The sequence below is a fragment of the Trichophyton rubrum genome (assembly GCF_000151425.1).
Source record: "Trichophyton rubrum CBS 118892 genomic scaffold supercont2.4, whole genome shotgun sequence".
Taxonomy (NCBI): Eukaryota; Fungi; Ascomycota; class Eurotiomycetes; order Onygenales; family Arthrodermataceae; genus Trichophyton; species Trichophyton rubrum.
In genome coordinates this window covers 1,322,004-1,348,971 of record NW_003456425.1, presented here as the reverse complement: position 1 = coordinate 1,348,971, position 26,968 = coordinate 1,322,004, and the positions used below count along the sequence as shown (strand labels likewise).

Sequence of the window (26,968 nt, the reverse complement as noted above, 5' to 3'; positions counted from 1 at the left end):
GGACAGTGACGTCGACATCATTCGCTCTACAACGGCGTTCCCTATCCTGAGGGTTTGCGCGCCGTGCTTTCCTCTAATTCTTTGAGACAACGACAATAAAAAGGGGGCGGAGAGAGCTCGCATCTCACAACAATGGCGGACGAAAGTGGGATGGCAGCGAAGTACCAGATGCTGGAGGAGCTTGGAAGTATGCATATTTGCACAGCTTACCACTGATCACGTCTCGAATCCTGCTAATGACAGTGACTACTACTAGGTGGGAGCTTTGGAACTGTTTACAAAGCAATTGACAGAGCCACAGGCGAAATTGTTGCCATCAAACACGTATGTTATGAACCGGAATTACTGAATTGACAAGGCCATGACTGACCAGTGTTTACCCGGTCTAGATTGATCTCGAGTCCAGCGACGATGATATACAAGAAATTCAACAGGAGATTACGGTTCTGTCGACCTGCGCCAGTCCTTATGTCACGCAGTACAAGACCAGTTTCCTCCGAGGATACAAGTTATGGATTGTGATGGAATACTTGGGAGGAGGCTCTTGTCTCGATCTGGTGAGGATATGTTTACTCTTACGCATTACGGAAGTTATGTGATCCTAACGCGGATGCAGCTTAAACCAGGCGTGTTTAACGAGGCACACATCGCGATCATTTGCCGTGAACTGCTTCTCGGCTTAGACTACCTCCATCAGGAGGGCAAGATCCATCGCGACATAAAGGCGGCGAATGTTCTTTTGTCACATACCGGGAAGGTAAAGCTGGCAGACTTTGGCGTTGCTGCCCAACTTACCAACATCAAATCGCAACGCAACACTTTCGTCGGAACCCCATTTTGGATGGCACCAGAAGTTATTCAGCAAGCTGGATACGATTTCAAGGCCGATATTTGGTCACTTGGTATTACGACAATGGAAATGATAAATGGCGAGCCACCACACGCCAGTACACATCCAATGAAGGTGTTGTTTCTGATACCAAAGGCGTCAGCTCCACGGTTAGAAGGTGCAGCCTACAGCTGGCAACTCAAAGATTTCATTGCTCAGTGCCTTGAGAAGGATCCCGATAAGCGTCCTACCGCGAAGGAACTCCTGAAACATAAGTTTATCCGTAGCGCTGGCAAGACCGAGGCTCTCCAAGAACTCATACAACGACGACAAGAATGGGAAGCTACAAAGGGCCTTGCGGCCAATATAAAGTACTACGCGGAACCAATGTAGGGAGTTGCCCCTTGGCTATTATATTCGAGTTGCTAATGTCAGTTCAGGGATACAATTACAAATAAGAATACCGATGATGACGCTTGGGTGTTCGATACGATAAAACCCGGTACCCCTGCCCCGTCAAAGAGCCAGCATATAAAGAATCAACCTTCAGTTTCCAACCCAGAAGATGCTTATGAGCCATCAGAATCCATGTACAATCTAACCTTGGAAAGCGAATTTTCTGGTCCAAAGCCTGTCGCAAACTCAACCGTTCGTCGCACCCGTGGTACGGTAGCTAGAACACCGTCAAAGCGCTCCACTAGACGCCGATCAAGTAGCGTCAAGCAGCCTCTAGGTTTGGACATGACGTTTGGGAATTCACCTTCAACTGTAAGACAATTCCGTCGAGTCTCCGATAGGCAAAACTCCCTTGACGGCAATTCCGGATATGTTCCGGGAATGAATGAGAATTCTATGCCTAAAACGCTATTCAATGAGCCCAACTCCAAAGAAGCAATCCTAGGCCGGAGGATGTATAATTCTGGCATTGGGCTTACCTGCCAGGAAGTGTTGGCAAATACCAGCGACCAAGAAAAGCGAGAGGCAATATCGCGACTAGCAGAAGCTTTCAGTGATCTCGAGATGATTGACCCCGAAGGACTATATCACATTGTTAAGTCCTCTTTTGAGAAACTACAAGCGTAAGCAGCCCCTTTGTCGTAAATACACAAAACCCTTGCTAACTACTTTTAGCGATCCAAAACTATCAGCCATACTTCCGAAGCCGGCTCCAGAAACGCCACAAAAGCCAAAGTTGGTCCTCGCTCAGAATAACCCACATCTAAAAAGCCACAGACGAAGACAATCTGCTCAGGTTCAGTCAGAACAGAACTGGAATTCTGGAAGCACAATGGCTGGGCAACACCCAATTGGAATGGAGCATACTAAACAGCTTGCTGATGTTCTATATACCCGCTGGACTGACGGGCTCCGAAACAGATGGCCTGCAGTATAATACTATAATACCTTGCGACACTAGCCTTTGCTTAAAGGGCACAGGCTGCCTACCTCCAGCATATGTGTACATAAATTGTACATTACCCGATCTTTTGTGTTTACCGTTTGGATCATGTTCGTGTTGCATTGCCTGTGATCTGTTGAGACTTGTTCGAGTCATATACCGGCGGCTACCTTTGGAGTTTTGTTCTTATTTCCCTCGCTATTGATTATTGGAAGCATCGTTCATACTATTCATAAGTGCGCTTCAAGGCCTTCTGCCGGAACTGGAATCCGTCGCTCCTTTTTGCTATCTACTTCCCTCGTTAAAGTTTCGGTAGCCTTTTGGTCCTTTCCCTCTTTTCTGGACTTATTTTCTGATCTACTTTCTGCACTGCTTCCTGGGTACTAATTACCCTGGAAGATCTTTAGGCCTTCGATCGTTTACTGTTTTAATTTCCCGGTCTCCTTTTCGCTGTCTATTGTATTTGAGACCTGATGTCTCCCTGATCCGTCAGAATCTTGTACCATATTGTTGCGTCGCTCAGAAACACTGTCAGTTGTGGGCTCCCTGAGATTGTTTAGCTTGAAGATCTTTGTATAAATATAAACTCTGTGCAGTATATATGAGACAGGGCATACTAGTTAGCTGGCTGACCAAGAATTACATTCGACAAAAACACCTATCACCTTGGGCATCAACAACCAAAATAGAGAATTGCTTTGGGCCAGCGACAGGATTAACTACTCCGCTAAGCTTTTCTGCCCAACGCTCGCTAGTGCGCCATTGTATCAACTATGCATTACTTATGACCTCATAGCCGAAGGCCCGAAAACGATGAAACACCGCCATCTCGGTCGTCATGGTAACCAACCTAAACCCTAACTAGATCTGGCTCATTTGCCTAAAGACATAGGTGTCCTATGTTACTGCGTTCGCCATCGACTCGGAGCTTAAAAAGAAGTCATAATATCCTATTACAGTTCTCCAACTCGCCTCGATCCATAAGGCGGCTGAGTGGTATACTCCATCGTAATAACTCGGCCCGTGTGATAAGCCAGAAGGGATAATGAGCTATAGGAAACAACCACAGAGTGACAGACGCATACTCGTGTCTCCATAAAGACTCACTTATGATACAGATCTTGAACTAGTCAAGTGTCAAACATAACTTCATCATGCCTGTCTGTTTGATAAACATTCCTATGGCTAAGTTTGCATATTCCTTTCATTGTATCCGGATGAGACTTAACTATATGTCATGACAGTAGGTAGCTGGATACACATAATGGAGGGACCTAAGCAAATCACAGTATGAAGTCAAGCAGGAAGACTCTCAAAATCAACCTCAGGGTATATAATTTTGGAGCATCTTGGTCAAAATTCCGGAACATTGGTCCAGTGTACTTGTAGTACCCTAGCCATGCACAATGCATACCTCACCACTATTGTATCCTGGGAGGAAACTCATCATCTCCTGGCTCTTGAGTTATGATGAATTGCTGGCTAGGCGACCTCTTATAGGTTTGTAATTTTAACTCGCCATTCCCCGTCGCATTGTTCCGTTCAATAGTCCAGGCTAGTCTTTCCCCAGGATTTGGAGTCTCAAGAGAGATTAGATAGCTGACATCTCCGTCCATTTCAACGTCGAATAGCGAAGGAGGATAGCCATAAGTTTGGGGTGCCGTTGCAGATTGTCCAGCTACATAATTTTGGAAGCGGACCCAGTAAATGATATCCAGTTCGTATTTTTGTCTTGCTCGGAAACAGTGCCAGTTGTGGGCTCCCTGAGTTACTGGATGATCAGTCCAATGCCTATAGAAGCTGCCTCTCTCAAATTCGACGGCACCGGTATCGGAATTGTGTGTGAGATTCAATCCATATTGCTTGCTGGTAATGAGAGTGTACAGCTTTGGAGACTGCGCCGAAACGCTAGCTGCAAATGCACAGAGAGTAGCAATAGCTAATGATAAAAATTGCATTTTGGCTGGTGTGAGATTTTTGGTTTGGGATAATGTATAAATAACTATTGCTGAAGCATACCGATAAATGAGAGCAGTGTGCATTTATAGCCAAGTTGTATATCTACGACAAAATAAACCGTGACTCTATCCAGATTCCCGCATATATCCATACCATCCTCAACTAACCTCGTGTGAGACTATCTAACCCGCTGCCATGACTAAGCAATCTAGTACCTAGACTTATACGGCTGTGGAAGGGGTTTGAGTTTCTTACTTTACCCCCGCTGACAAGGATTCAATACAGATATGAGACATTCTTTCCAGAGTCATCGCCCTCAACCTACATCCAAAATAGGTAAATATGCTTACATTCAACTTGCAAAATACGTAGAAGCTCCATGTGTGTTTTGTATATCCTGTACTGTATTTCTTGCTAAATAGAGTTTAAGCAAGCTGAAAAGTAAAAATTTGCATAATTTAGGAAGCGTTGCATGGTCCCTTCTTCCTACTGGCCCCGATGGTGCTGCAAGTAAGATTTTAGTCCAGCATTTCTCAAGATATACATAGTGGTGATACTCCCTCCTCTACCCGAGCCAGGTGACAGAAACTGATATTCGATTATGCCGCAATCTGCAATAAGATGATATATTTTTGATGTATCTATTGTCTTACTCCACAGGAGTGATCCTACACCAGATGATGTCGAAACGGTTACCTAAGGGATGGCATAGCTAAGATCCGATTTATCCGCTTTGTAACATTTTTTGAATGAATAGATACCATGGAAGCCTCATTAATTATTGACCTGACATCCTCCTCTCGTTGCTGACTCCATAAATCCCGCCATACCTTTCCCATTGAGCACACAACACTGTTTCTAGAGGCAATCTATCAAATTTGAATTCGAGTTCAGTTCTATATTTCACAATGATTTTGATATCTACCGTCGTACTTTTTCTCCTTGCCTATCGGCCCGCCACAGCAAGTACCGTTACCTACTACATCGAACAACCTTTGAATACTTCCTTCACGGTTTATGACGAATTCAATGGTCATATTCTTGGTCTTGGTGTTGCCGGGGATGGATTACTTGAAGTTCAACCAAACTCCACTACGCAATGGCATTTCGAGCAAATTTTCGACTACAACTACATAATCCGCGAGAGCAACAGCAACAGATACATTTATGTCCCTGATCCAAAACTTGGCTCACTTGCCACTGTGAGCAAAACAGCGGCGACTGTCATTGATCCAACAGTATATGACAATGCCCAATATAAATTCTACGTACGCCACGAAGGACCAGGATTGTTTTTCACTGTGGAACGTCACAGTACTGAGCAACCAGACCGCTACGTGATCAAACTCCGAGAAAACACAGACGGCAAGCGACAGGATTTCACCTTCATTAAACCTCAGAAGAAGAGCAATCAGATCCGAGCGACAATATGAGTAATCAAACGCTACGGCTTAAGAGTAGTGGTGATTGGAGGTGGGGTTGCCGCTGCTCGTTACCCTCCATAACTCAAACTGTACCTCCAAGTTTTATTATGGATTATAGAAAGAAATCATAATATTGATACTTGGCCATGGCTGCTCATCCAAAAAGAACCGTTGCTCATATAGAAAGAATTCAATGGAATTAGATGAAGCTCTTTGTTCCCTGCATTTACCACTAGGGAGCCATGTCGACTTTGTTGTATGGCAGGTGGTAAAAATAAGGTTAAACTCTTCCGGGATATCGGGAGGAGCAAGAGCCATTTTCTATTTTTGTGGGTAATTCTATTAGTCATCACTTTATTCCAGCCTCAAAGGGGCAAAAGAGTGCAACAAGTCTTGGCGAGGGACCTGGAAGAGGAAATATAATACATTGCATCGAAATTATATGTGACAAGATGGGGAAGGAGTTTGTTGAACATGAACATTAAGAATAGGCCTGTTAACTATCGAAAGATTGATCAAGGAACCAAGACAAGCTCAATGCTATGCAAACTCGGTTGGTATACATACATAATGACCCACGTTCTCACACGTCCAGCGAAAATTGCGTGTACTTAGTACTAATTGTTTTGTACTTAATAGCCATGTTGTGGGGTCTTCTTCATGAGGAAATCCTGACGAGCTCTCCCATATGCCGGCTTACGTAGCTTCAGAACAGAACGTTGGTCCGTTGCATTGAGTGGTTCCACCGTCCAAAACAAAGGAGCGTCTCGAGGGTGGGCATCGGTTGCATTGAGATTGTAGATAACGTTTGGACCTATCACGGCTTCAAATAACGTTGCGGCGTCAGAGCTAAGAGTGGCAACAGCACCATCCTTCAGTGTCGGAAAGTGTATATATTTGTTGCTGTATTTGTCGCGTACAACATGCGTGTAGCTCGCTAGTCGCGTCATGTGCCATTGACTACGGCCGTTGTTGGGTTTGACCTCAATAATCTCCCCGTTTGAATCGGTACCGATGGAGAGGATATCGTGGTTAAAGTCATCGAGAACGGTGAAGTCCGCATTCAAAGGAACCATTCTGTATTCATAACGTAGGACATATTCAACGTTCCGAAGAAGGGAAGTCGTGTTCGAAGTGGACGATTTCGAGTCGACATAAAGCTGGGCACTTCCCCCAGATACGAAAAGGCACAATGAAAGTACAGAAAGAAGTTGCATTATAGCGAGCAGAGAGGAAGGATGGGTAACTTAAGGGGACTTGTAAAATGGATAGAGCAACAGCGTATACTTCCCAAGAAAGAAAGGCAGTGATATAAAACAGGAAGAAGAGAAGTTAAGAGATGGAATGACCTCTATATCCTCTTTGCCGATACAAGCCTTTTCAATGCTTCCGAGACTGAAAAGCGTGATTGTGCCTATATTTTGTGGAGCCCTGTGCCCAGAAATAACTATGTGACGATGCTGACCAAACCTGAGCACGAGTACGAGCATTATCCGTCGGGATAACAACGGCTAGTTACTCCATGTATCCGGTATAAAATATAGGCCGCATTGTGTAAAAGATCAGCTACGCCTTTCATATGGGTATTCGTGGCTTCAATCATTTCACAAGATCCGAACAAGGCTAAAATCTTACTGCAGTGATGGCTAGGGTATTTGATATTACTGTTGCAATGTCTTCAATAGCAAGGCTACCCATGCTATCCGAATTGTTTCCTAGTATAATTTGGACTGTTAGAGTCGAACACGTAACAATGTACCAACATTGGGTCACAAAAATATAAAAATGTAATAACGGCTTGCTAAGAACTCCATGTTATAGTAGTGTATGTTTATTGCAAGGTATGTTCCGAGCTGCAAATCACTTCGGCCGAAGAATTAGGTTGGTTCCTAGCTGATACGGGCTTACTTACATGGCTTCGGTAACTTCCCCGGATCATCAAAGTTGAGAGCACGTCCACACCTTGGATGAAAGCATGTATTGTGGACCAATTATTTTTGCAAAGTTGCAAGTTCTGGCATTAATCTGACATGCATAAATAACCCATCACTAGCCATTAGATGGCCGTATGAACCGAAATAGATTACTCCTAGGATGGAGGTAGCCCCGTTTGCCTTGGACATTGCCAACACCGATATCAGCTGGTGATAGCAAACACGACGTTTCTTGGATACCCGATATCCACTCGTCCTAAATGCTGAGAGCAGGAGATACGAGCTTTTGCTCTGGGTAAACGCGGCATGATGATTCTTTTGAATCGCGAACCTGGCAAGAATGCTCTGCGTAGAATAGTTGGCCTAATGTTGCAGCAGCCTTTCATAAGAAGGCACACTGGATCTCCTCAACTCCAGCTCTATCAAAATTTCAGACCATTCGTGCTGGCAATTTCCATTTGCTCTCTCGAGAAATCACTTACTACAAATCTCATCTACAATATGAGAATTGCACCCTTCGTTATTGCCGTTTGCGCCTTCGTGGCAAACGTTGACGCCTCTTACTATTATACCGTCTTCACAAGCATATCGAGTGGACTGAACGTCACACTCAACGGCACCACAAAGGGCATCGAGTTCGGTCCAGGCAGTCCCTGTCGCTATTGGACCCGTTATGAAGTAGCCCCCGAGATCAACGACTGGAGCTATTATAGCATCCGTGCCAGGGATGGACAAATATACTTTCGCTATCCCGAATACCGGCCTCGAGCAATCGCACAAGCTGCCTCGACGCCATCCCTATTCCGAATTGAGGTTGACGGAGAAGGATCCTATGTCGTTGCCCTAGAGTCCGAAACTGGCGAAAAACTTGCTTGGACTGCGGAGAGAAGCACGACCGCTCCCAACCGGAATATGGTCGTCAGTTTGCAGCCGTATAAACGCAGCAGAGCCCAACGCTTCAAGATTGCCGAGGAGTATGTTGACCCGGACGATTGCTAGATAATTATCGCAAGGGGGTTCTCATCCATAGTATACGGGGGCAATCATAGTGTCGTGAAGAGGAAATGCAATATTACTAGTCACTTTTGAACCATGTCATTAAACAACGATTTTAATATGAAATGTATCCATCCATTGTATAATCTCTGACAATTTGATGTGATTCACCGTGGAACATTTCCTAAATGTATAATAAGTAGGTTGGTTCATCATATAATGAAATCAGGAGCTATTCTGGCAACTTACTCCATGGTAGGTATAGTAAATAGGCAGGTAGCACGATCCTGCTTTTGAAGATATGCATTGCGCCTCGAAGCTGTTGACGGGATTAGTTGACGGTATGTCCTGGAAGTCAAGCAGGATAAGGGAAGCATGCGCCCCAGGGCAACGTGCAGTTCTCAAGAAACAAGAGTTTTTATATGTCAACCAAGACCCTTCCAATTCGAAGGTAAACATACCCCAATTCTAGATAACTGGTTCAGTATCTAACATTGGTAGTGAAGGGGAATAACTTCCTGTTTACTAATGAATTATTAGTATAAAGCCATCGAAAGACACTAGAGTGATAGCTCACCGTTCATACACATTGGACCAACTAACGTATCGGAGGAGCAAGAGTAAACATATTTTTCATTATTTACTATTAGGGAGCCGTAACTATGTTAAGGGTTAAGCAAATAATTTGACTTACTGCCTTGGGTGATTAGTATTTATAAATTATGAATGCAGGTAATTTAATACTCCGCTCTAATAAGTCGGCACGGGTATCTTCTCCCAGTTCTTTTCTCCTTTCTTGTTGGCGTCGTTGATGTCATCTTTCATGACAAACATTCGTCTTTGGCCGCAAAAACCCCCCACTGCTGCCTTTCGTTCCAGCATTTGAAACGAGCCGAGTTGGTTCTCGTCGTCGCCCTGAACCCATACTTTCTCCTTGACCATTTGACCAGGATTGTGTAGTCGGCGAGGGTTATATTCAGGGTAGCCAATTTTACTCACAATCCATTGCAGGTTGGCAAATATTCGTTCATATCTGCGGAAGAAATCCAGCCATACCCAGGTGTTCTCTGTATATGCAACCCGGATGTAAGGATTGATGTAGACTCCGGCACCGTTTGATTCGAGGGAGGTAGACTCCATGTCTGCGAAGATAAGGCAACATTCAGCTGCCTCCCAAAATGGCTCTGGTTCGTGGCGAAAGGTGAGTGCGAGCTCTGAATGGTTTCCAGAAAATTTCTGAAAGATCTGGGCGTCGAAGGAAGCCATTCCACCCCAGCAACTTCGGACTCGAACTGCGTCTTTCTCAGCAAGGACATCCTGTCGGCTTTCACTCTTTCCTACCACCGGAAACCACGGAAAAAACATAAGACCCATGCCATAGCCCTCATTGTCTCTTACGACAAAGGTGTCATAAAACATTACATTGGCGGTAAAGTCAATTGCACAGGCGGCGCGGTAGTCCGCATGGCCAGTCTTTTCGGCGTTCGTAGAGAATAACAGCTGCACAACATCTGTAGCTGAAAAGTATACATCGTTCAGGAACAGCACGCGGTCGAATTTCTCCGTGGCATGACGGAAGCCTTTCTCCGACCCGGCTGAGGTAGGGGTGTAGGTCGCATCAAGAGGCCTAAGCGCTCGATTTCGAACTTCTGCCAGGTACGCTATCCGTTTGATACGTTGCTTGCCGCCAGGCGCCGTGGTCGTGGGCAGTTCAGACAGGCGAAGATGGTCTCCGGCAACAACCGACGAGTTACCTTGGTGGTTTTTAAGGTTAATTCTCTTGTTCGAGTCGTGAGAAATCCAAGGAGGGAACACGAACATGGAAGTTTATCCTGGAGCTCTATAAGCGCCTCGCTAGTTGCCTTCCCGCTGTCATTTTCGTATACACTGACAAACACATTGTCCTCCCCCAGCAAGTCGACGAGTTCCAGCAGCGACGCACCCCAGGCCCCGCGTATCAAGTCTTCCCTGATGATATTTGCAGCGATAAATATCTTTTCGTCCTTCTGATTTGCGCGGCCGTGCCCTGACGAAGCGAGGATCCTTCTCTGCAGCTGTGCGTAGTGTTCAGGGGGCCGCTGGTAGGAAGGGTGAAGTATGGCCTGCACCACAGAGACGAGGACGAATCCGCCTACCAAGAAGATGAGAATCTTGAGCAGCAGCCAGAGTGTGTGAGCTGGCGAGGAGGCCCTGCAGCGAAACCGCCGTCGCTGGTGGAGTAGCAGGTCGCGAAGAAGGTTCTCTAGGCAGCGGTAGCAGCGCTGGACAGTCCAGGCTCGCCGTCTCCCGTGTTCCTTTATGCGAGCGAACGCTCTGCCGTCATCCTCGCTACCGAGAAGCAGTTCGATCTGGCTGGTCGAGTCGTCGAGGTAGCCACCCGCGGGCTCGTCCGGCCCTGAGTATGCCATGGTTTGTCTGGCAGAAGACCGACGAGCAAGAGGCTGCACCGTTCTCTCCCCTTCCCGCGCGCCCTTTTGCCCTTCCAACGGGGAGCTCCCGCCAAAATTCGGCCGCTGGTTCGTAGAGCAAACAAACAGTTCCTCGCATCTATAACGACCTCTAGGGAAGTAAACAAGGAGCGAAGTATCTCCAGGCGCAAAACGGGCGGCGAGGTACTTAGTCACGTGCCACCTTTAAAATGCACGTCGTAATCTCCCCCTGAAGTTCTTTTTTCTTCCAATCCAAGGGTTTTGCTGCCAACTCCGCCAGGCAGGGCAAAGGAGAGACACCAGGACATCCAGACGCCAGCAGGACGGCCGGACAGACGACGGCTGCGGGAAGTGAACGACAAAACCAAGGGACGAGACAGGACTGCGTTGGAAGGGCGATGGCTTCCGCTGCTGGCTGGCATCTCAACATCGACTCCTGCGCCGACCTCTAAGATCGCTAAACGCTACTCCAGTTGTGTGCCCACCGTGGAACCATGGAAGAGCCAGAACTCTCACAGTCCTCGCAGCCATGCTTCGACAGCCCGCGGCAGCGACAGCGAGCATCGCTCCCTCCCGGGCCAAACGGAGCTGCTCGACATGCTAAGAGGCTCACGCTCAATTTCCCCATCAATATCCCGCCTGAGCTGGTACAACAGGGACCTCGTTCGGCGAAAGATTCGCCCCCAGCGAAACACACACTCTCAGAATCATCACCTACCATGCCGGCTTCCCATCGAGCTTCGCCCTCGGTTTCTGCGTTGACTGAGCCGCCAGATGAAGGGTACGGGTTCCTCACAGCTCTCGCTGCCCAGGAACGCAAGGTGTTGGAGCTCAAGGAGGAGCTGCACAGGGCCGAACTGGAGCTCGCCACCCTGAAGAAACGGTGGGAGCAGAATGAAAAGGGCCGGAAGATCAACCAGGCCGTCTATCGGGCCGAAGCAATGAAGCCGTTGAGGCAGCAGACACCGGTGGAAGGAAGTCCGGTTACAGGGACGGGAGCTACTCAGTCGCCGGTCGACAGTGATGCACCCGGGTTGAAGAGACGTAGCCGAGAATTGGACAGACGACACAGCTTGAGGCAGTCAGTATCGCATTCACCAGCTCCAGGCCAGCTGTCCAGAGCAAGAACGGTGTTCGAAGGCTCCCGGCATACACGGACTCTGTCTCTTCTCTCCGCAAGAGACGACGACAACTGCTCTCCGTTCTTCCCCCAGTCAGCCGATTCAAGAAGCGCACGACCTTCGGGATATCCCCGATCTGCGACTCTCCCTTCCGTCGATAGAGAATCGAGCGGCAGTAAGCCGCTCATCTTGTCCCCCGCGAAACAGAAACAAGTACAGGATAAAGGATTATGGCGAAGGTCTCTCCCGCCAATACCGCAAGACCCAACTACAGAGGCACTCATGCGGACAGGAAAGCAGATGGCTACGGATTTCAAAGACGGATTGTGGACGTTTCTGGAAGACATTCGCCAGGCTACAGTAGGAGAGGAGGGTATCAATGCAACCCAATCTCGTACATCGCAAGCTTATCAGCGCCAGGACCATATTATCAACAGATCAGGTGCAGGGACAGTAAATTCCAAACCACATTCAGCAGCAGCTCCTTCGAGAACTAGCAGATCTGCATCTATCAAGCCCACTACCGCCGCCAAGCAAAATAAACGTGCAACGGCTTCAGAAACCGACTTCTGGGAGGAATTTGGCGTCACCGCTCCAAATAAGACACAGTCAAACAAGGCTACCAATCGGAATCGCAATAAGCCAAATAATCCGAATAATCAAACTAGTTTGCTAGATATCGACGACAACTGGGATATTTGGGATAGCCCCCAGCCAAAGACACACACCCCATCTTCGAGCAGCTCGACATTCCCATCAAAAAGAGACCAGTCGCCCTCGACAAATGCTAGCAGCCCACGGACCAGTGCAAGGTCAGCATACATACAGCGCCCTCCCCCCATCCTTCTATCCACCCGCAGCTAACGCTTACTTGTGAATTAGCGTGGTGGACTACAAAGATCTGGATGTTGAGACCTTCAGCAACCCTGAGCATCCAGGCAGCATCCCCTGGCCTGTCATAACCAAATCGACCCCTTCCAATCTGGCTCGCACAGCCTCTACCTTGATGGCCGAGTGGGAACGAAGTCTCTCACCGTCCCATTCAGACAGTGTAAAGAAAGGATCCAAAGACGACTAAATATCTCTCGCACAATCATGATATATATCACTTTTTCATTTACAACTCCCTTACCACCAAAGAAAAAACTCCACGACATGACGACCATGATTGAATCATTATATATAAGAAGATCGAATATCGGGACGCATTCTCTGTTTGTCGCGCATCAACAGGAGAAGCCTGTCATGTCTGGAAATTTTTACACGAATTAATGGACCTGATATGTTGGCGTTTATCTCGATCGTATTGACAAACTGTTCCTTTCACCTACTCTGAATTCTTCATTCTTAAACCAATTGGCCGGGTTTTGAGTCCTTTTGCTTCTCTCTATTTTCTTGTATATCGATTATTACCTTGCTTCTCTGAGCCTTGTTATTGACTTGGAGGTCTTTTAAATTAATATTCTTAACGATTCTACTATTTTCAATAAAAATGGACCCAACCATAATGGCATAATGGGCCCTTAGGCCAATGAAATTGAACCGTCCAGCTAGTTAGGCCGGCTGACAAACTATATAATTATGCCACTTGCTTGAAACACCGCCCTATTTTACAAAGAGTATTATACACCCTGCAATTTCACTTTAGCACAATGCCTGTTACAACGAGGAGAATAAGCCGAGAACAGGAGCAGGAGGGACTGAGGCCCCCATTCGATGACGAAGTTTCCGAATGTGTTCAATTATATCCTCATCCCCGAAGAGGTAAACACTTGCACTCCTTGCATAACCCACTATGTTCCTTTCTCTTACCAATATTCTATTATTCTAGATACTTGATGAGTTTATAGATCAGGCGTACGTAGGGGTAATGGACATAGTTGGTGAGGATGGGTCTGGTTCAGCACCGTGTATCCAGACGACCGATCTAGACTCGATCACCCACGGCTCCCGCAAGCCGATGCACGAATTCGACTCCCCCTTTCTTGGCTGGACAGAGGATCAGGTCCGTGACTGGGTTATAAAGCATAGACATCCGAACTTCGCCTATTTACATTTACAATCCTTGATCAACGAACAGTTGATATGAAGATATCCCGGATGGGATATGTAAACGAGAGATACCCAGATAACCGAATGCTGGACTGGACGCTGCCTCTTATATGGATTTGACGACAAGAGTTTGCCCTGGATCTTTGTGAGATAGACTGGGATGTCTGTTTGAACACAGATAGCGTGTTTAATACGGAGGCAACAGAAGAAGCAAAGTAGCTGGCATTTAGGTGAGAAGGTAGGATTGGGAACTCCACAAGCCAGGGTATTCTGTATCCGGCTTTCTAATAGCTGTTCCAGATGCCCATCAGGACATACGGCAAAGAGGAGCCGAACCCCGAAGAAACCCGCACACAACAACCTCATCTGCAAGTAATAACACCAAGAACCCAGTCCGACAGAGACAGCCTAGTTAATCCCGAAAGGGTTCCAGCAACAGCGGAAAACATACGAGAGTATGTATGTTAATGGACACTGTTCCGCAGAGATGACAATAACCGTGAGAACCCCGAATACATCACAAGAAACCAAAGCCAGGCGGAAGGAGACGTTTCAAATTATCTCTCCACAACAAGGTTAACCTCGAGGAAAGAGGGTAACTGGGTGTTATTCCTCATATTATTGTGCCTGGAGCATAACTAATACAATTTGGGGTATAGACCAAGGAGGCGTGCTATGGAGTGCAATAAAGGGAGAATGCCAGGCCTGGATACCAAGGTTACCTAGGGTATTAAAATAGAGTCGCTGGATGCAATATTGCCAAATTGGAAATCCTGCCAGAGCGGGTAGAACAAGGCCAGAGGAACAGAACTTACGGGAAGTGGGTTGAAGTGGAGGTGGCAAGAACGGGTTCATGATGTACACATAGTACGATACGGGATATTGAACAAATTCATCCTGTCTAACTATCACTAGTGTGGGCTCAACGGGGGGGTTTCAGCTCTAGGTTGAACGGATGTTACCTTGCAAATAATCGATTGCCGAAATACTACCTACCTATCCTTCCCATCAAGCTATGCCATGTAAAGCCCTTTTGTTAGGGTTATGCCTGTAACCCTGGTTAGGCCGAATGGTGACAGAGTGCTGCTAAGATGTAGAGAACTATCCAGCCCTCTTCCTACCAACAGGCAGGGGCTCCCCTAATCCCAGGCCTTTACCACTTTTTCAAAAAGGGCTGGCTTAGGGGCTGCAAAACGGGTAACTTGTTAGATGTAACAAGAGGCCTTTATCCCGGGGAGAGGATGGATCTGCATCATAAAAAAGGTGATATTTTGGCCATCTTGTAGTGCCTCCAATTCGTGCATCCTCCGAAGCGTTCATTTTTCTCCGGCTTCTAAGCAGAAGGCTTGAAATTACATATACAAATATACATCTCAGCTCTAATTTCTATTGGCTGCTGCCTTATATGTTACGAAATATTGCGTATTCTGGTGATTAAGCTGACATTTTAATGGCGCTTAACCCAAGAGAGCAACTACCCCTAGTAGTCATCAACTTCAGTTCACATGATCCAGTTATAGGTATAGTGAAATGCCTTATGTCAGCAGACGTCCGAGTTGTTTTTCCGTTCAAAAATATTTTTTTTTTTTTACGAGAATTTGATATTGCAGCTCTGAAGCTGAGAGCAGTTGATGCTCTTTAATACTTTAATGCTTCTATCCAACTTCTGACTATTATCCTACTTTTTAATTTGCTTCGCTGTAATAGTTTTTCTTTCTGGTGCTCTTGACTCCGCTGGAAGGTCAACTCTAACAAGCAGTACAGCTTAGCCCGGCAATAGAAACCCACCAGCCCCAAACCCCAAAGTCGAGATACAGCTATACACGATGAGTTTGCCAGGCGCAAGCGGTTCGGGGATAACCCCAGGCTTCACCAGTGCGGGGTTGCCTCCATCAACGACGGGACTAAACGAACAGGAGCAGGCTATGGTTAAGATGGTGAGTTACCCTGATGGTGACGACCTTGAGCGCAAGTTCAGACGAGATGCTGATATCTTGTTTCTTCGGGAGACAGATGACCAGCGCCATGGAGTCGTGTCCAGTCAAAACGGTAATGGCGGGAGGAATGGGATTTGCACTGGGAGGTGCCTTCGGCTTGTTCATGAGCAGTGTATGTTTCTATCCTTTTTTTTTTTTTCTCTTTCCGACATCCTCGGTTCAATGGCTTACCTTGAGGCTTTTCGCCTTGATAGATGTCATACGACACACCTCTCACCCCCCAGGGACAACAAATTTCCTCCCTGCCGGTGCGCGAGCAACTTCGACGGGGTTTCAAAGACATGGGATCTCGATCGTATAGCAGCGCGAAGAACTTTATGGTTGTCGGTGCTCTGTTCAGTGGAACAGAATGCTGCATTGAAGGGCTCCGGGCTAAAAACGACCTTGCTAACGGTATTGCCGCCGGATGCATCACTGGTGGAATACTTGGCGCCAAAGCAGGTCCTCAGGCGGCTCTCCTGGGATGCGCTGGATTCGCGGCGTTCAGTGCGGCCATCGACGCGTACATGCGACAGCCTTCCGATTAATCTGGCCTTACCTCCTTCCTTTTCTTCATACGGGGGAAGATCCTCTCAGGCCCCTGATGTCTCAGACGACAAAAGAACCGCCTGAAAAAAAGGGGTTAAAAAGACCCGGCCGAGTCTCCCTATTTTTGACAGACTCCCTTCTCCTTTCTACCACTTGATGTTGATTGAAAAAAACTGTACGATTTATAGAGGTTTGTGCGGGTGCTATTTGGTGGACTATTGCAACATACAACTACCGGTGTATCACGGAGTACTTGGCGTTTGTTTTGCACGGATGGGGTCTAGGTTCCTTGGATAGATGGGTTTGGTCATAGCCCTTGGCATGCATATGGGAGTTTGCTGCTGTGTTTGGTCTGCAAGTTGCTTTGAGAGACGACGCTCCGAGCTGCTTCCAGCTCCTGAGGACCATGTTCTTGCCGAGCTTCAGCCAGGCTCCGCATGGCGTCCGGTTCACAAAAACACAAAACGATGGACAGGTCGATCCGCGGTCAACTCGGGCTGGCTGAACTTTGATAAACTATTTCATTAAAGACTGGCTAGGGGCGGACACTCACCCCCAACAGCTTCTCGTCTTGCAGACCTTCACACGTATGCAGCGAGACCAAAGGGCCAGTCGACTTGACACCAGCAGAGGCAGAGAGGATCTAGATATATGTAACCAAAAGATGGTGTTACAGCTGTACAACTACTTTATACTAATGCCAGACATAATGAGTATCTATATACATTTAGTCTACGGGACAACTTCCACGCCCAAGCTTCAGCATCTCAACCTTGCAAGCGACGCCGGACAAATCAGGGCAAGCCGACAAACAGGCCATGCACTCATCTTTCGGCAACTTTCCTGCAAAAAGGACTACAAAGAAAGGGAGCCATCTCCATCGCTATCGGCCGGCAGGGATGTATTCTGGACCCTTGATTATGCGGTTGACGCAAACATACGTCACACTAAGCCAGTTCAGATAGCCATCGCCGAGCCAGTGGCGCATCGCCCGTCTCCAAGCAGACAAACACAGGATCTCCGTGTGCTAAGGAAACGCTGTGCAATTCGTGAGGACTGATTCCCACTCTGCGACGGAGCTCGGTTGCGCTCACTTCTGGGGCCTCTGCAGCTTCCGCTTCACCTTGCGAGATTCCAGTGCGGAGTCTAGAGTGTTGGCCTGCCGATATATATCACGGAGTATTACAGGGGCAAACAGAGACCGCAAACAGCTCAATTTTTCGACCAAAAGAGGCGAACAGAAGTTGAGCCCGGGACAGCATCTAGCCAAGATAGCCTCATTTTGTCCCTTTTCCACCGTTCCGCTGATCATCCATGCGCCCATGCCTTAGGGGGTCAAACCCAACAGCAGCTGCAAGTCCAGGAGGGTAGAAAGCAGGGCCGTCGAAAATTTAGTCATATCTAGCTCTTATAGACCGGGAAAATCCCTTGGCTGGTCTAGACAGTTACACGGTTCGATCATCCGGCAGTACACAAGGTATCTAAAGAAAAAATATATATGGATAGCCCTTGTCCGCCCTGAGCTTGTGAACGGTGGTGAGAAAGGTGCGAGCAAGCTCGGTGACTTGTGAAGAGACTGACCATCATGTTGCAACCGGGTTTGAGGACAGCGTTCAGGTCCCTGTTGAGCTTCATCAGGGACCTCTTCTCCAGAGGACCGTTCGCCTTTATTGTGAAACGCATCAGGGCATATCTGGCCATGGATAAGGTACGCTACCAACCATTTGATGGCCGTCGTCCCTGTGCTACATGCTGACTGCTTGTCGAATAACCAGTCTTCACATTCCTCACCGCTAGGACTGACTGAGATCATAAATCGAGAGCCGCCGGTCAAAGAACTTGTGTCTAGGTATGCACTATTGTTTTGATATACTTCTGCTGGCGGCGTTTCGCAGGATATACCATGCAAACCCCTGCTCAGTGCTTGTCGCTCGTATTCCCTCCCCCCATGCAACAGGGGTATATGATTGGCGACTTTATTCTCCGGAGATCAGGCAGCTAACCGCGAGCTAAATCCACAACAGCTTCCTAACGACGAAAGGTGCCTACCATCGAAACCACAGTGTCATTCCACAGCTCGACGGCGCAAGACATTTCATCACTGTTGATGGCGAAGTCGACAAGCCGTTCACTCTCTCTGTATCGCAACTCCGAAATGATTTTCAGCAACATGAAGTCGTTTGTGCAATGCAATGCGCAGGAAACAGGCGCCATACTATGCGAACAAAGCTGAAAGAAGTACACGGCGTTGACTGGACCGATGGAGCTGTCATGAACTGCAAGTGGAAGGGCCCTAGACTCAGAGACGTTTTGATGAAGGCGCAACTCAAGGACAAGGACCCGGAAAACAGCTTAATGAATGTCGCTTTTGCCTGCTTTCAAGCACCCTGCGAGGATGACGACTATTACGGCGTGAGCATTGAGTTGTGGAGAGCCATGAAGATGAGCGAGGAAGTTATTTTGGCCCTCGATGTATGAATAGCCTCCCATCGTCAACCCCCGATGGCTCTCTTGATTGACTGTTCTCTAGATGAACGATGAGACGCTGCTACCCGAGTATGGCTTCCCCGTCCGAGTAGTCGTACCAGGAGTTGCCGGTGCAAGATGGGTGAAATGGCTCGATCGAATCACGGTACAAGCGGATGAATCTCCAAATTTCTACCAGCAGCATGATTACAAAGTCCTCCCTCCAGAGGCTACTACCTGGGAAATCTCAGAAAAATACTGGAGTACCGTCCCGTCAATCCAAGAAATGCCCGTGAACTCAGTTGTCGCCTGTCCAGATGATGGAGAAACTGTCAAATTATCCTCCGACGGCTGTATCGAGGTTAAAGGATACGCTGTCCCCACTGGTAGCCAAGGACCGGTTGTTCGGGTTGAGGTCTCGACGGATGGCGGAGAGAGCTGGGTTGATGCCGAACTACAAGACGACAAGCCGCAATCCAAATGGACCTGGGCTTTATGGAAAGCCAGAGTCAAGGCTGAAAAGGGGGAAGACAAAACAATATACAGTCGCGCCACTGATGCAGCGGGAAACACACAACCAGAGTTCTCGCAATGGAATATTCGCGGCGTAACATACAACGGCTACGGTGCATCCTGGAATGTCAACATTGTTTAAAGTGGTCGGCGTTTAAATTTCTTTCTTCGTGCTTGTTGAGCAAGCGAACTCTCTTTTCTAACGAGTGGTTTCTCCAAAAGGTAGCGTTGGTGGTTTTTATGACTTAGCTCCGTTTAATGTTGATGTCAAGCTCATACCCGGGACCATGGGACTGCCCATTATCTCCTTTCATTCAATAGTACATAATGATGATCTATATTACTTAACACCACTATCAAGTACACATATTATCATGTTTGTGTAATCTATCAAATCACGGCAGCACTATATATTTTTCCAAATGTCGGGGTATAGCGCCTCTAAGATTCTTGCTCCTCAACCACTTATCAGAGAACAATCGGTCTGCATATCGATAGGCACCATCACACAGCATAGTCACGATAGTATGTCCCTTTCCGAGCTTCTCCGCGACCTCCTTTGCAGCAACAACATTGAGCGCAGAGCTGGCACCCAAGTATAGGCCTTCTTCATCAAGACAGCGGTATACCATCTCAATACTCTTCTCGTCACTGATGTTGAGTGCTCCGTCAACCAGATCGATATCAGGTTGCAAGTTATCTGTTACACGGCCCTGGCCAATGCCTTCCGTGATACTGCTACCAGTACGCTCTATGAGAGTGCCTCCGCTTGTGATGTAGCTGTATAGCACACTTCCTGGAGGATCGGCGAGGAAGGATTTCACCTTGCCGTCACTAACAGTCTTCAGGTACCTGGTAACTCCCGCCAGAGTACCACCGGTACCAGTAGCACAAGTAAAAGCATCAACTTTCCCCTCCGTCTGCGCCCAGATTTCAGGACCGGTGGTTTCGATATGGGCTCTGCGGTTAGCTATATTATCGAACTGGTTAGTCCAGACGGCGTTTTCAAGGGATTCGGCGTGTCTTCGGGCCTGGTGGTTGTAGTTCTCTGGGTTGTCGAATGCGACAGCAGGTACGGGGTAGACTTCTGCACCCAGAAGTCTTAATAGGTCGATTTTGCCTTGGGACTGGGTGTTTGGCATGTAGATAACTAGCTTGTACCCCCTTGATCGACAGACATGGGCCAGGCCGATTCCGGTATTTCCTGCCGTTCCTTCAACAACAGTGCCGCCTGGTTTAAGTATTCCTCGCTCTTCGGCGTCCTTGACCACGAATAATGCAGCCCTGTCCTTGACGCTTCCGCCGGGGTTTTGGAACTCGGCTTTTCCCAGGACATTACAGCCGGTTTGTTCGGAGAGGCGATTGAGGCGAATTAATGGGGTATTCCCGATCGCTGAGACCCATATCCATTAATTCTGGGTGTAAAAAGAGATATTTAAAAAGGCACACAGTTCGATTCACTTACCTCCGGTCAGACCCTTCACCACACCCTGCGCCTTGGAAACCCCGACTCCATAGGTGTTCCTCGCTTCCATCTGAGCGGCGGTCTCGGCAGCCCTCAGGGCTGTAGAGGTAAATGTCCGGACCCCCTTTCTAAACATGATGACTATGTGATATATAGATATGATATTAAACGGCAGAAGAGGTTGTCAATTGAGAGAGAGAGAAAAGCCGAGCGGTCACTCTCATCTTCGGGAGTTAAAAGGCGGAGGAGAACCGTAGTTGAGTTCCGATTAGTCAGAAGTAACGATACAGCTATGGCGTGATTAGTTCATGGAGCACATAGACAACGAAATACCAATATTTCCAGAGATAGAATATATATATTAATGTAAATGAAATCGGGGCGATTAATCTGAGGTTCAAAGTCCATCTTCAATTCAAACTTGCGAGGGAGGTCTGTGTTTCCATATTGGACGACACCGCGGCAGTCGGTTGTACATTCCAAAAGGAGACTAGCGTCACCGCGCTTATCTTATCGCGTGTTTGTTTACTTCATCCCGAAGAGGAAAATCTGACAACCAAAAAGACAGGAAGCGAGCAGGTAGCAACATGTTTTTACCGAAAGATCGATATTGATGCCGACATCCACCGGAGCCCACTTGGATTCAACTTTACTATAACTACCGCCAAAGGCGTGACTTGCCTCGACACCTTCCCTCACGCATTCCACGTCTGCCCCTCGCCGTCGTCCACAATCTCGAAATAGACCATACGACTGGCGCACCTCGTTATCCGACACTCGATTACATACCTCCGCGCAATAGACGTAACTTACGATGCCGGGACGCTCCTCTTCTACTCGCGCCTCGTCAGCTGCGTCCGCACGCAAGTCCTCCGTACCGCCAACAAGTGCACCTGCTGTTTATATTCCAGAGGAGCCTGCCTTACCCACAACCTCTGCGTCTCTTCGGTCAAATGTTGTCGAAATATTTGCGGATGCGCAGCGCGCAATCACAGGCCATAGGAAACTTGCCATTAAGTTGAGGAAAATTCAGGAAGTTTGCTGTGGACTCCGGGTATCTAAAGTGGATGGGAAAAAAGGCTCCCGTCTCAGCGAAATTCCTGACTTAGCCGGCGGCGGACTTCCAGAAAAGGAGCTAAACATCGAGATTTGCCGATGTTTAATTCGAGTAGTCCCAGTAAAGAAAGCCGAAGGAGCGGCCGATAGGGTTATCAAGTTTCTTGGAACATTCTTGAAAGCTGCCACTGATAAAGGTAAGCATATCAATTTGTTGACTGAGTTGAAAAAATCAAACTATGGAATTGACTTAATTGCTTAGACCTTGAGATTTATTCTGACGATGATCCCGATGAGACGCGCGGCTTACCGGAAACCCCTTCTTCGCGGCTTACATTCACAATCGTGTCCACACTCATCCCACTACTTGCCGCAAAGGATAAGACAGTTAGATACAGGACGACCCAGATCATCTCGCACATTGTGAATTCATTAGATTCCATTGATGACGAACTTTATAACTTGATACGCCAGGGACTTGTCAAAAGGATCAGAGATAAAGAGCCTACTGTTCGTGTACAAGCAGTTATGGGACTTGGCAGACTGGCAGGGAATGATGAGGAGGATGAGGAAGGAAACAATGGAGACAACCCCTCAGCTCTGTTGGAAAAGCTTCTTGATGTACTTCAAAATGATACCAGCGCGGAAGTACGGCGTACACTTCTGCTAAACCTTCCTCTCACTCCATCAACCTTGCCCTTCCTCCTTGAAAGAGCTCGAGATGTTGACGGCCCAACTAGACGAGCTCTGTATACCAGGTTACTACCCACACTTGGCGATTTCCGCCACCTGTCCCTCTCTATGCGAGAGAAGCTACTGCGCTGGGGTATGCGTGATCGTGATGACAGTGTCAGAAAGGCGGCTGGACGGCTATTCTATGACCGTTGGATTGAAGACTGCGCAAGTTCGTATAAAACAGAAGAAGAGGAAGACGGAGAGAGGTCTTCATCCCCCACAATTGCCGCTCTCACTGAGCTTTTGGAGCGAATTGATGTGGTGAACTCAGGGGTAGACAATGGAATTGCTCATGAGGCCATGAAGAATTTTTGGGAAGGAAGACCTGATTACCGTGATTCAGTTACCTTTGATCATCAATTCTGGGAGACCTTGACGGCTGAATCCGCATTTATGGCCCGAAGTTTCAATTCTTTCTGCAGACAGGAGGGCAACGGGAAACTCGAAGACCTAGCCGATGAAAAAATCCCCGAAGTCACTGCTATGGCATTTTATCTGCACAAGTACACGAATGTGCTTCTTACGCGATTAAACAATCCCGAGGATGCAGAGGGAGGAGAGGAGCAGACCATGGAATACGAATTCATAGTTGAACAGTTGCTCTATATTTGCCTCACACTTGATTACAGTGACGAGGTTGGGCGAAGGAAAATGTTTTCTCTCCTTCGAGAAACGTTAGCTGTTCCAAACCTCCCTGAAGAGATTACAAAACTTACAGTTGAGGTCCTACGCTGCGTTTGCAGTCCCAATGCTGCTGGGGAAGGCGAATTCTGCAGTGTAGTCCTTGAAGCTGTTGCTGAAGTCCACGACACGATTGTTTCGGAAGACAGTTTTGTGTCGGCTAAATCAGAAATTAGCGAAGACAGTAACCAGCCAGTCCAAAAGGATAAACGCAAAAGCGGTGCGGGACGAGGCGATGATGAAGATGAAGATAGCGAGGTGCCTTTTAACAAGGAAGAGGCCAAGGCTAAAGTTCTCAAAGAGATTGTGGTTAACATGAAGTGCCTCTACATTGCGCAGTGCATGCTTCAAAATGTGGAGGGAAATCTTCAAGACAACGTGCACCTCGTAACAATGTTGAATAACCTAGTTGTGCCTGCCGTTCGAAGTCATGAAGCCCCTATTCGTGAAAGAGGACTTGAATGTTTAGGGTTATGCTGTTTGTTAGACAAGGTACGTAAATTATACCCCACACTGCTTGCTTATATCCTGATCTAACACTTGAGTAGTCCCTAGCAGAGGAAAACCTGGGGTTGTTTATACACTGCTATACCAAGGGTCATGAATCGCTCCAAGAAATGGCACTCAGAATTCTCTCCGACATAATCACAACTCATAATTCGTTACTTGCGCCTGTTGCTTCTGCAAATGACCCTAACACCGTAACTCCGCCGCCATTTCAAAAACCATTATTGAAGGCCTTCGCAAAAGCCTTGAAGACATCAAACCTACCTCATGCTCAAAGTGCAGCTGTTATTGCGTTGAGCAAGATGCTCCTCACGAATGCTCTCTCCCCTTCTAACCCATCAATTCCTCCCTCTATCAAGGAATTCAATGATAATTCCGTTGCAACCCTCCTACAAGCTCTTGTTCTTGCATTCTTCAACCCAAGGACGCGAGACAACCTCACTCTCAGGCAAGCCTTGACCTATTTCTTCCCTGTCTACTGCCATTCACATATCGCCAATGCCCAGCATATGCGAAGGATTGCGGTTCCGGCCATCCGCACCGTTCTTGCAGCTGTGGATGATTTTTATGCACTTGAAGCAGAGGAGGATAGTGATGGTGAAATAGATGGAAGTGTCGGTGAAAAAGAGACGAAGGTACTCATGTCAGGTGTCGTTGGAATGTTGACCGAGTGGACCGACGATCGTCGCATTATCGGCCTAGGTGGTGGAGGAGATCCATTGGCCCCAGCGAGCCTTTCGAATAACTCGACACTCCGGCCGAGCGAGAGCCTTCACTTAGCTCTCGCCAAGGATATTCTACAACGAGTTCTGGGTGTAGGGGGATTCGCTACTGCACCACGAGAGGAAAGGAAATACTTGCTTTCGATGCTAAGCAAGCTACACTTGCCCACCCCCGCTCCAATGCCCTCATCAAGAGCCAGTTCTCGTGTTCCAGAGGGAGCTCCAGATGAAAGAGAAAGTTTGAGGTCCAGTATCAGGACTGACAATATGACTTCCCAGCTCCAAGAAGATGACGACGAGCTGCCTCTCCAGGTTAAAGACCTGCTAGATCAAGCCATTTCAGCGGGCGTCGCTAGTGATGCGTCAAGCCGAAATGCACTTGTGAAAGCAAAGAACTCTATCCTCAAGTTGCTTGCTGGTATTATTAAGCCTTCGGATATGGATTCCAGCACCATGTCTGCACGGCCTGGAAGACGAGAAAGGGTCCGTGTCAAGGATGAGCCAATTGAGGAAGAAGATGAAAATGAAGTGACTGTAATGTCACAGGCGAGCAGGGCCAGTTCAGTAGCAACAAGCAATATCAGCCGCATTGAGGAGGAAGATGAAGGCGAGGAGACGGAGACGGAAAAGAGACGATCATCAGCTCGCAGGTCAGAAAGTGTGGCCAGTACAGCTGAGGGTGATAATACAGAGTAATGGATATTCAATTTTAAATATCTCGATTTCTGTTTACATTGACCCACTAACACAGTTTCCTTTTTATGTTGAATGATATCACTTATGATCTAACATTATATACTGACATTTCAAAATGGAGAATATATCCTAGCCCTGACAATATATGTAACACGAACATTCGTAGCATGGAGGCGTTGTAAGGAAGTATGTATGAAACTTTCCGGACAATGTAGACTTAACTACAACGGAGAAGTTACAAAAGCAAGCTTAACTAGTAAAACAGAAGGCAATTTGAGAGAAGAGATAGATAGTAGAAGGCCGGATATCGAAATTCAATTAAAAGGAAAAGAGGCAAAGGAGAAAAGAAAATAAAACAGACGAAAAGGAAATTCCTTCAAGCCGCACTCCAATGATAAAAGAAAACCCACATGCCATCCCAAAAAAGAGCCAACCCATTTCCAACTGATGGCCAAAGGAAAACACTCCATCCTGCAACCAAAACTACCCTTGCATTGTCCGTTCATGGGGCAACCCTCCAAAGCTTGAGAGATGGAATCAACACAGTAACAGTAACGTATTAAAGGGGACTGAACAAAAATATATGGTGATGGGCGAGAGAAAAGGGTACAGGCCAAGAAAAAAGGAAAGATAGGAGTAACGATGGAATAGCAAGGGGGCAGTGATATGGTAGGTAGGTGGGCCAGCAGGGCAAACAAAAAAGTAGCAATCAAATGTAGAAAAGGAGGAATAAGAAGAGAAGAAAACATTTTCCTGGCATGAAGGGAACAGAACAGACACGCCGCATGCCATGTATAAGGTAAAATACTCCCGACTCTCCCGCTTTGCTCGTTTTCTCTTCCCGTCCGCTGTATTCCGACCTTCCCCCCGTTTCCCAAGACTCAGTCAAATTCTTTTCAAGGTAAAAAAAAAAAGCATGAAGGAGAAATAAGTAAGATAGAAAATAAAAGAATTAACAAGATAACCAATGTCCTCCCACTGGAAAAGATTTTTGTGTCAAGGAGAGGAACAAAATACCCGTCTTTCTGTAACCCGTTTCCAATTTCCTTCTGATGTTTTGGATGCCGCTCTTTTGCTTTCGATTTGCTTCGCTGGTGTAATTATTTTTTTTGTGATCATTTTCGGTGATTTTGACTGTAGTTGTGTCCAAAAGAAGAGTGTGCTTTGGTATATTCTCTTTCGCTCAAAATGCCATAAGAAAAGCAGAAGCATCCGTCCAACATCCCACAACCCCGCTCCAAGAGACCAAAAAAAGAAAGAATAAAACCCAGGAAGAATCAGATCCATGTTCGCGCATCGAGTGTAATTTGGGACCAGTCTATTGAACTGCTTTTGATATTATTCCGGAAAAAGGCGACTGGAAGAATGAGGCCAGTCGGAAGTTTGGTAGTATGGTGGTTTCCTAGCCCGGTGGTTTCCTGGCCCAGGTTGAAGCGGTTAACTTCTTGTAATTGACCGG

The 26,968-nt window shown here is 47.2% G+C and overlaps 12 protein-coding genes across 12 annotated transcripts; 8 read left to right on the top strand and 4 right to left on the bottom strand.

The window, feature by feature from the left end:
- Positions 1-132: 132 nt before the first annotated feature.
- Positions 133-2,222, top strand: TERG_04374 (STE/STE20/YSK protein kinase; the record flags this gene model as incomplete). Its single annotated transcript, XM_003235269.1, has 6 exons — positions 133-187; positions 257-324; positions 390-557; positions 617-1,218; positions 1,270-1,908; positions 1,961-2,222. The coding sequence occupies 6 exons, from the start codon at positions 133-135 to the stop codon at positions 2,220-2,222; spliced, it is 1,794 nt and encodes a 597-aa protein (XP_003235317.1).
- Positions 2,223-3,649: 1,427 nt separating this feature from the next.
- Positions 3,650-4,270, bottom strand: TERG_04373 (uncharacterized protein; the record flags this gene model as incomplete). Its single annotated transcript, XM_003235268.2, has 1 exon — positions 3,650-4,270. One exon carries the CDS (start codon positions 4,268-4,270, stop codon positions 3,650-3,652), a length of 621 nt encoding a protein of 206 aa, XP_003235316.2.
- An 825-nt stretch (positions 4,271-5,095) lies between these two features.
- On the top strand, positions 5,096-5,620 carry TERG_04372 (uncharacterized protein; the record flags this gene model as incomplete). The annotated part of the gene is made up of 1 exon (XM_003235267.1): positions 5,096-5,620. One exon carries the CDS (start codon positions 5,096-5,098, stop codon positions 5,618-5,620), a length of 525 nt encoding a protein of 174 aa, XP_003235315.1.
- A 623-nt stretch (positions 5,621-6,243) lies between these two features.
- On the bottom strand, positions 6,244-6,828 carry TERG_04371 (uncharacterized protein; the record flags this gene model as incomplete). The annotated part of the gene is made up of 1 exon (XM_003235266.1): positions 6,244-6,828. One exon carries the CDS (start codon positions 6,826-6,828, stop codon positions 6,244-6,246), a length of 585 nt encoding a protein of 194 aa, XP_003235314.1.
- A 1,026-nt stretch (positions 6,829-7,854) lies between these two features.
- Positions 7,855-8,544, top strand: TERG_04370 (uncharacterized protein; the record flags this gene model as incomplete). Its single annotated transcript, XM_003235265.2, has 1 exon — positions 7,855-8,544. One exon carries the CDS (start codon positions 7,855-7,857, stop codon positions 8,542-8,544), a length of 690 nt encoding a protein of 229 aa, XP_003235313.2.
- A 747-nt stretch (positions 8,545-9,291) lies between these two features.
- On the bottom strand, positions 9,292-10,949 carry TERG_04369 (uncharacterized protein; the record flags this gene model as incomplete). The annotated part of the gene is made up of 2 exons (XM_003235264.1): positions 9,292-10,295; positions 10,361-10,949. 2 exons carry the CDS (start codon positions 10,947-10,949, stop codon positions 9,292-9,294), a joined length of 1,593 nt encoding a protein of 530 aa, XP_003235312.1.
- Positions 10,950-11,048: 99 nt separating this feature from the next.
- TERG_04368 (uncharacterized protein) lies at positions 11,049-13,321 on the top strand. The gene is made up of 2 exons (XM_003235263.2): positions 11,049-12,903; positions 12,974-13,321. Exons 1-2 carry the CDS (start codon positions 11,465-11,467, stop codon positions 13,167-13,169), a joined length of 1,635 nt encoding a protein of 544 aa, XP_003235311.1. The 5' UTR covers positions 11,049-11,464; the 3' UTR covers positions 13,170-13,321.
- A 422-nt stretch (positions 13,322-13,743) lies between these two features.
- Positions 13,744-14,180, top strand: TERG_04367 (uncharacterized protein; the record flags this gene model as incomplete). The annotated part of the gene is made up of 2 exons (XM_003235262.1): positions 13,744-13,855; positions 13,942-14,180. The coding sequence occupies 2 exons, from the start codon at positions 13,744-13,746 to the stop codon at positions 14,178-14,180; spliced, it is 351 nt and encodes a 116-aa protein (XP_003235310.1).
- A 1,789-nt stretch (positions 14,181-15,969) lies between these two features.
- On the top strand, positions 15,970-16,667 carry TERG_04366 (mitochondrial import inner membrane translocase subunit tim22; the record flags this gene model as incomplete). The annotated part of the gene is made up of 3 exons (XM_047748241.1): positions 15,970-16,080; positions 16,157-16,252; positions 16,335-16,667. 3 exons carry the CDS (start codon positions 15,970-15,972, stop codon positions 16,665-16,667), a joined length of 540 nt encoding a protein of 179 aa, XP_047604218.1.
- Positions 16,668-18,253: 1,586 nt separating this feature from the next.
- Positions 18,254-19,789, top strand: TERG_04364 (uncharacterized protein; the record flags this gene model as incomplete). Its single annotated transcript, XM_003235259.1, has 4 exons — positions 18,254-18,376; positions 18,444-18,517; positions 18,693-19,140; positions 19,199-19,789. The coding sequence occupies 4 exons, from the start codon at positions 18,254-18,256 to the stop codon at positions 19,787-19,789; spliced, it is 1,236 nt and encodes a 411-aa protein (XP_003235307.1).
- Positions 19,790-20,042: 253 nt separating this feature from the next.
- TERG_04363 (cysteine synthase) lies at positions 20,043-21,248 on the bottom strand (the record flags this gene model as incomplete). The annotated part of the gene is made up of 2 exons (XM_003235258.1): positions 20,043-21,040; positions 21,113-21,248. 2 exons carry the CDS (start codon positions 21,246-21,248, stop codon positions 20,043-20,045), a joined length of 1,134 nt encoding a protein of 377 aa, XP_003235306.1.
- Positions 21,249-22,016: 768 nt separating this feature from the next.
- Positions 22,017-25,509, top strand: TERG_04362 (uncharacterized protein; the record flags this gene model as incomplete). The annotated part of the gene is made up of 2 exons (XM_047748240.1): positions 22,017-24,076; positions 24,133-25,509. Exons 1-2 carry the CDS (start codon positions 22,697-22,699, stop codon positions 25,507-25,509), a joined length of 2,757 nt encoding a protein of 918 aa, XP_047604217.1. The 5' UTR covers positions 22,017-22,696.
- Between the last annotated feature and the right edge of the window lie 1,459 nt (positions 25,510-26,968).

Excerpts from the sequence above, each read along its gene's own strand:
- TERG_04368 (XM_003235263.2), top strand. The coding sequence starts at position 11,465 with ATGGAAGAGCCAGAACTCTCACAGTCCTCGCAGCCATGCTTCGACAGC. Across the intron at positions 12,904-12,973 it reads AGCCCACGGACCAGTGCAAG|CGTGGTGGACTACAAAGATC; the intron begins GTCAGCATACAT and ends CTTGTGAATTAG.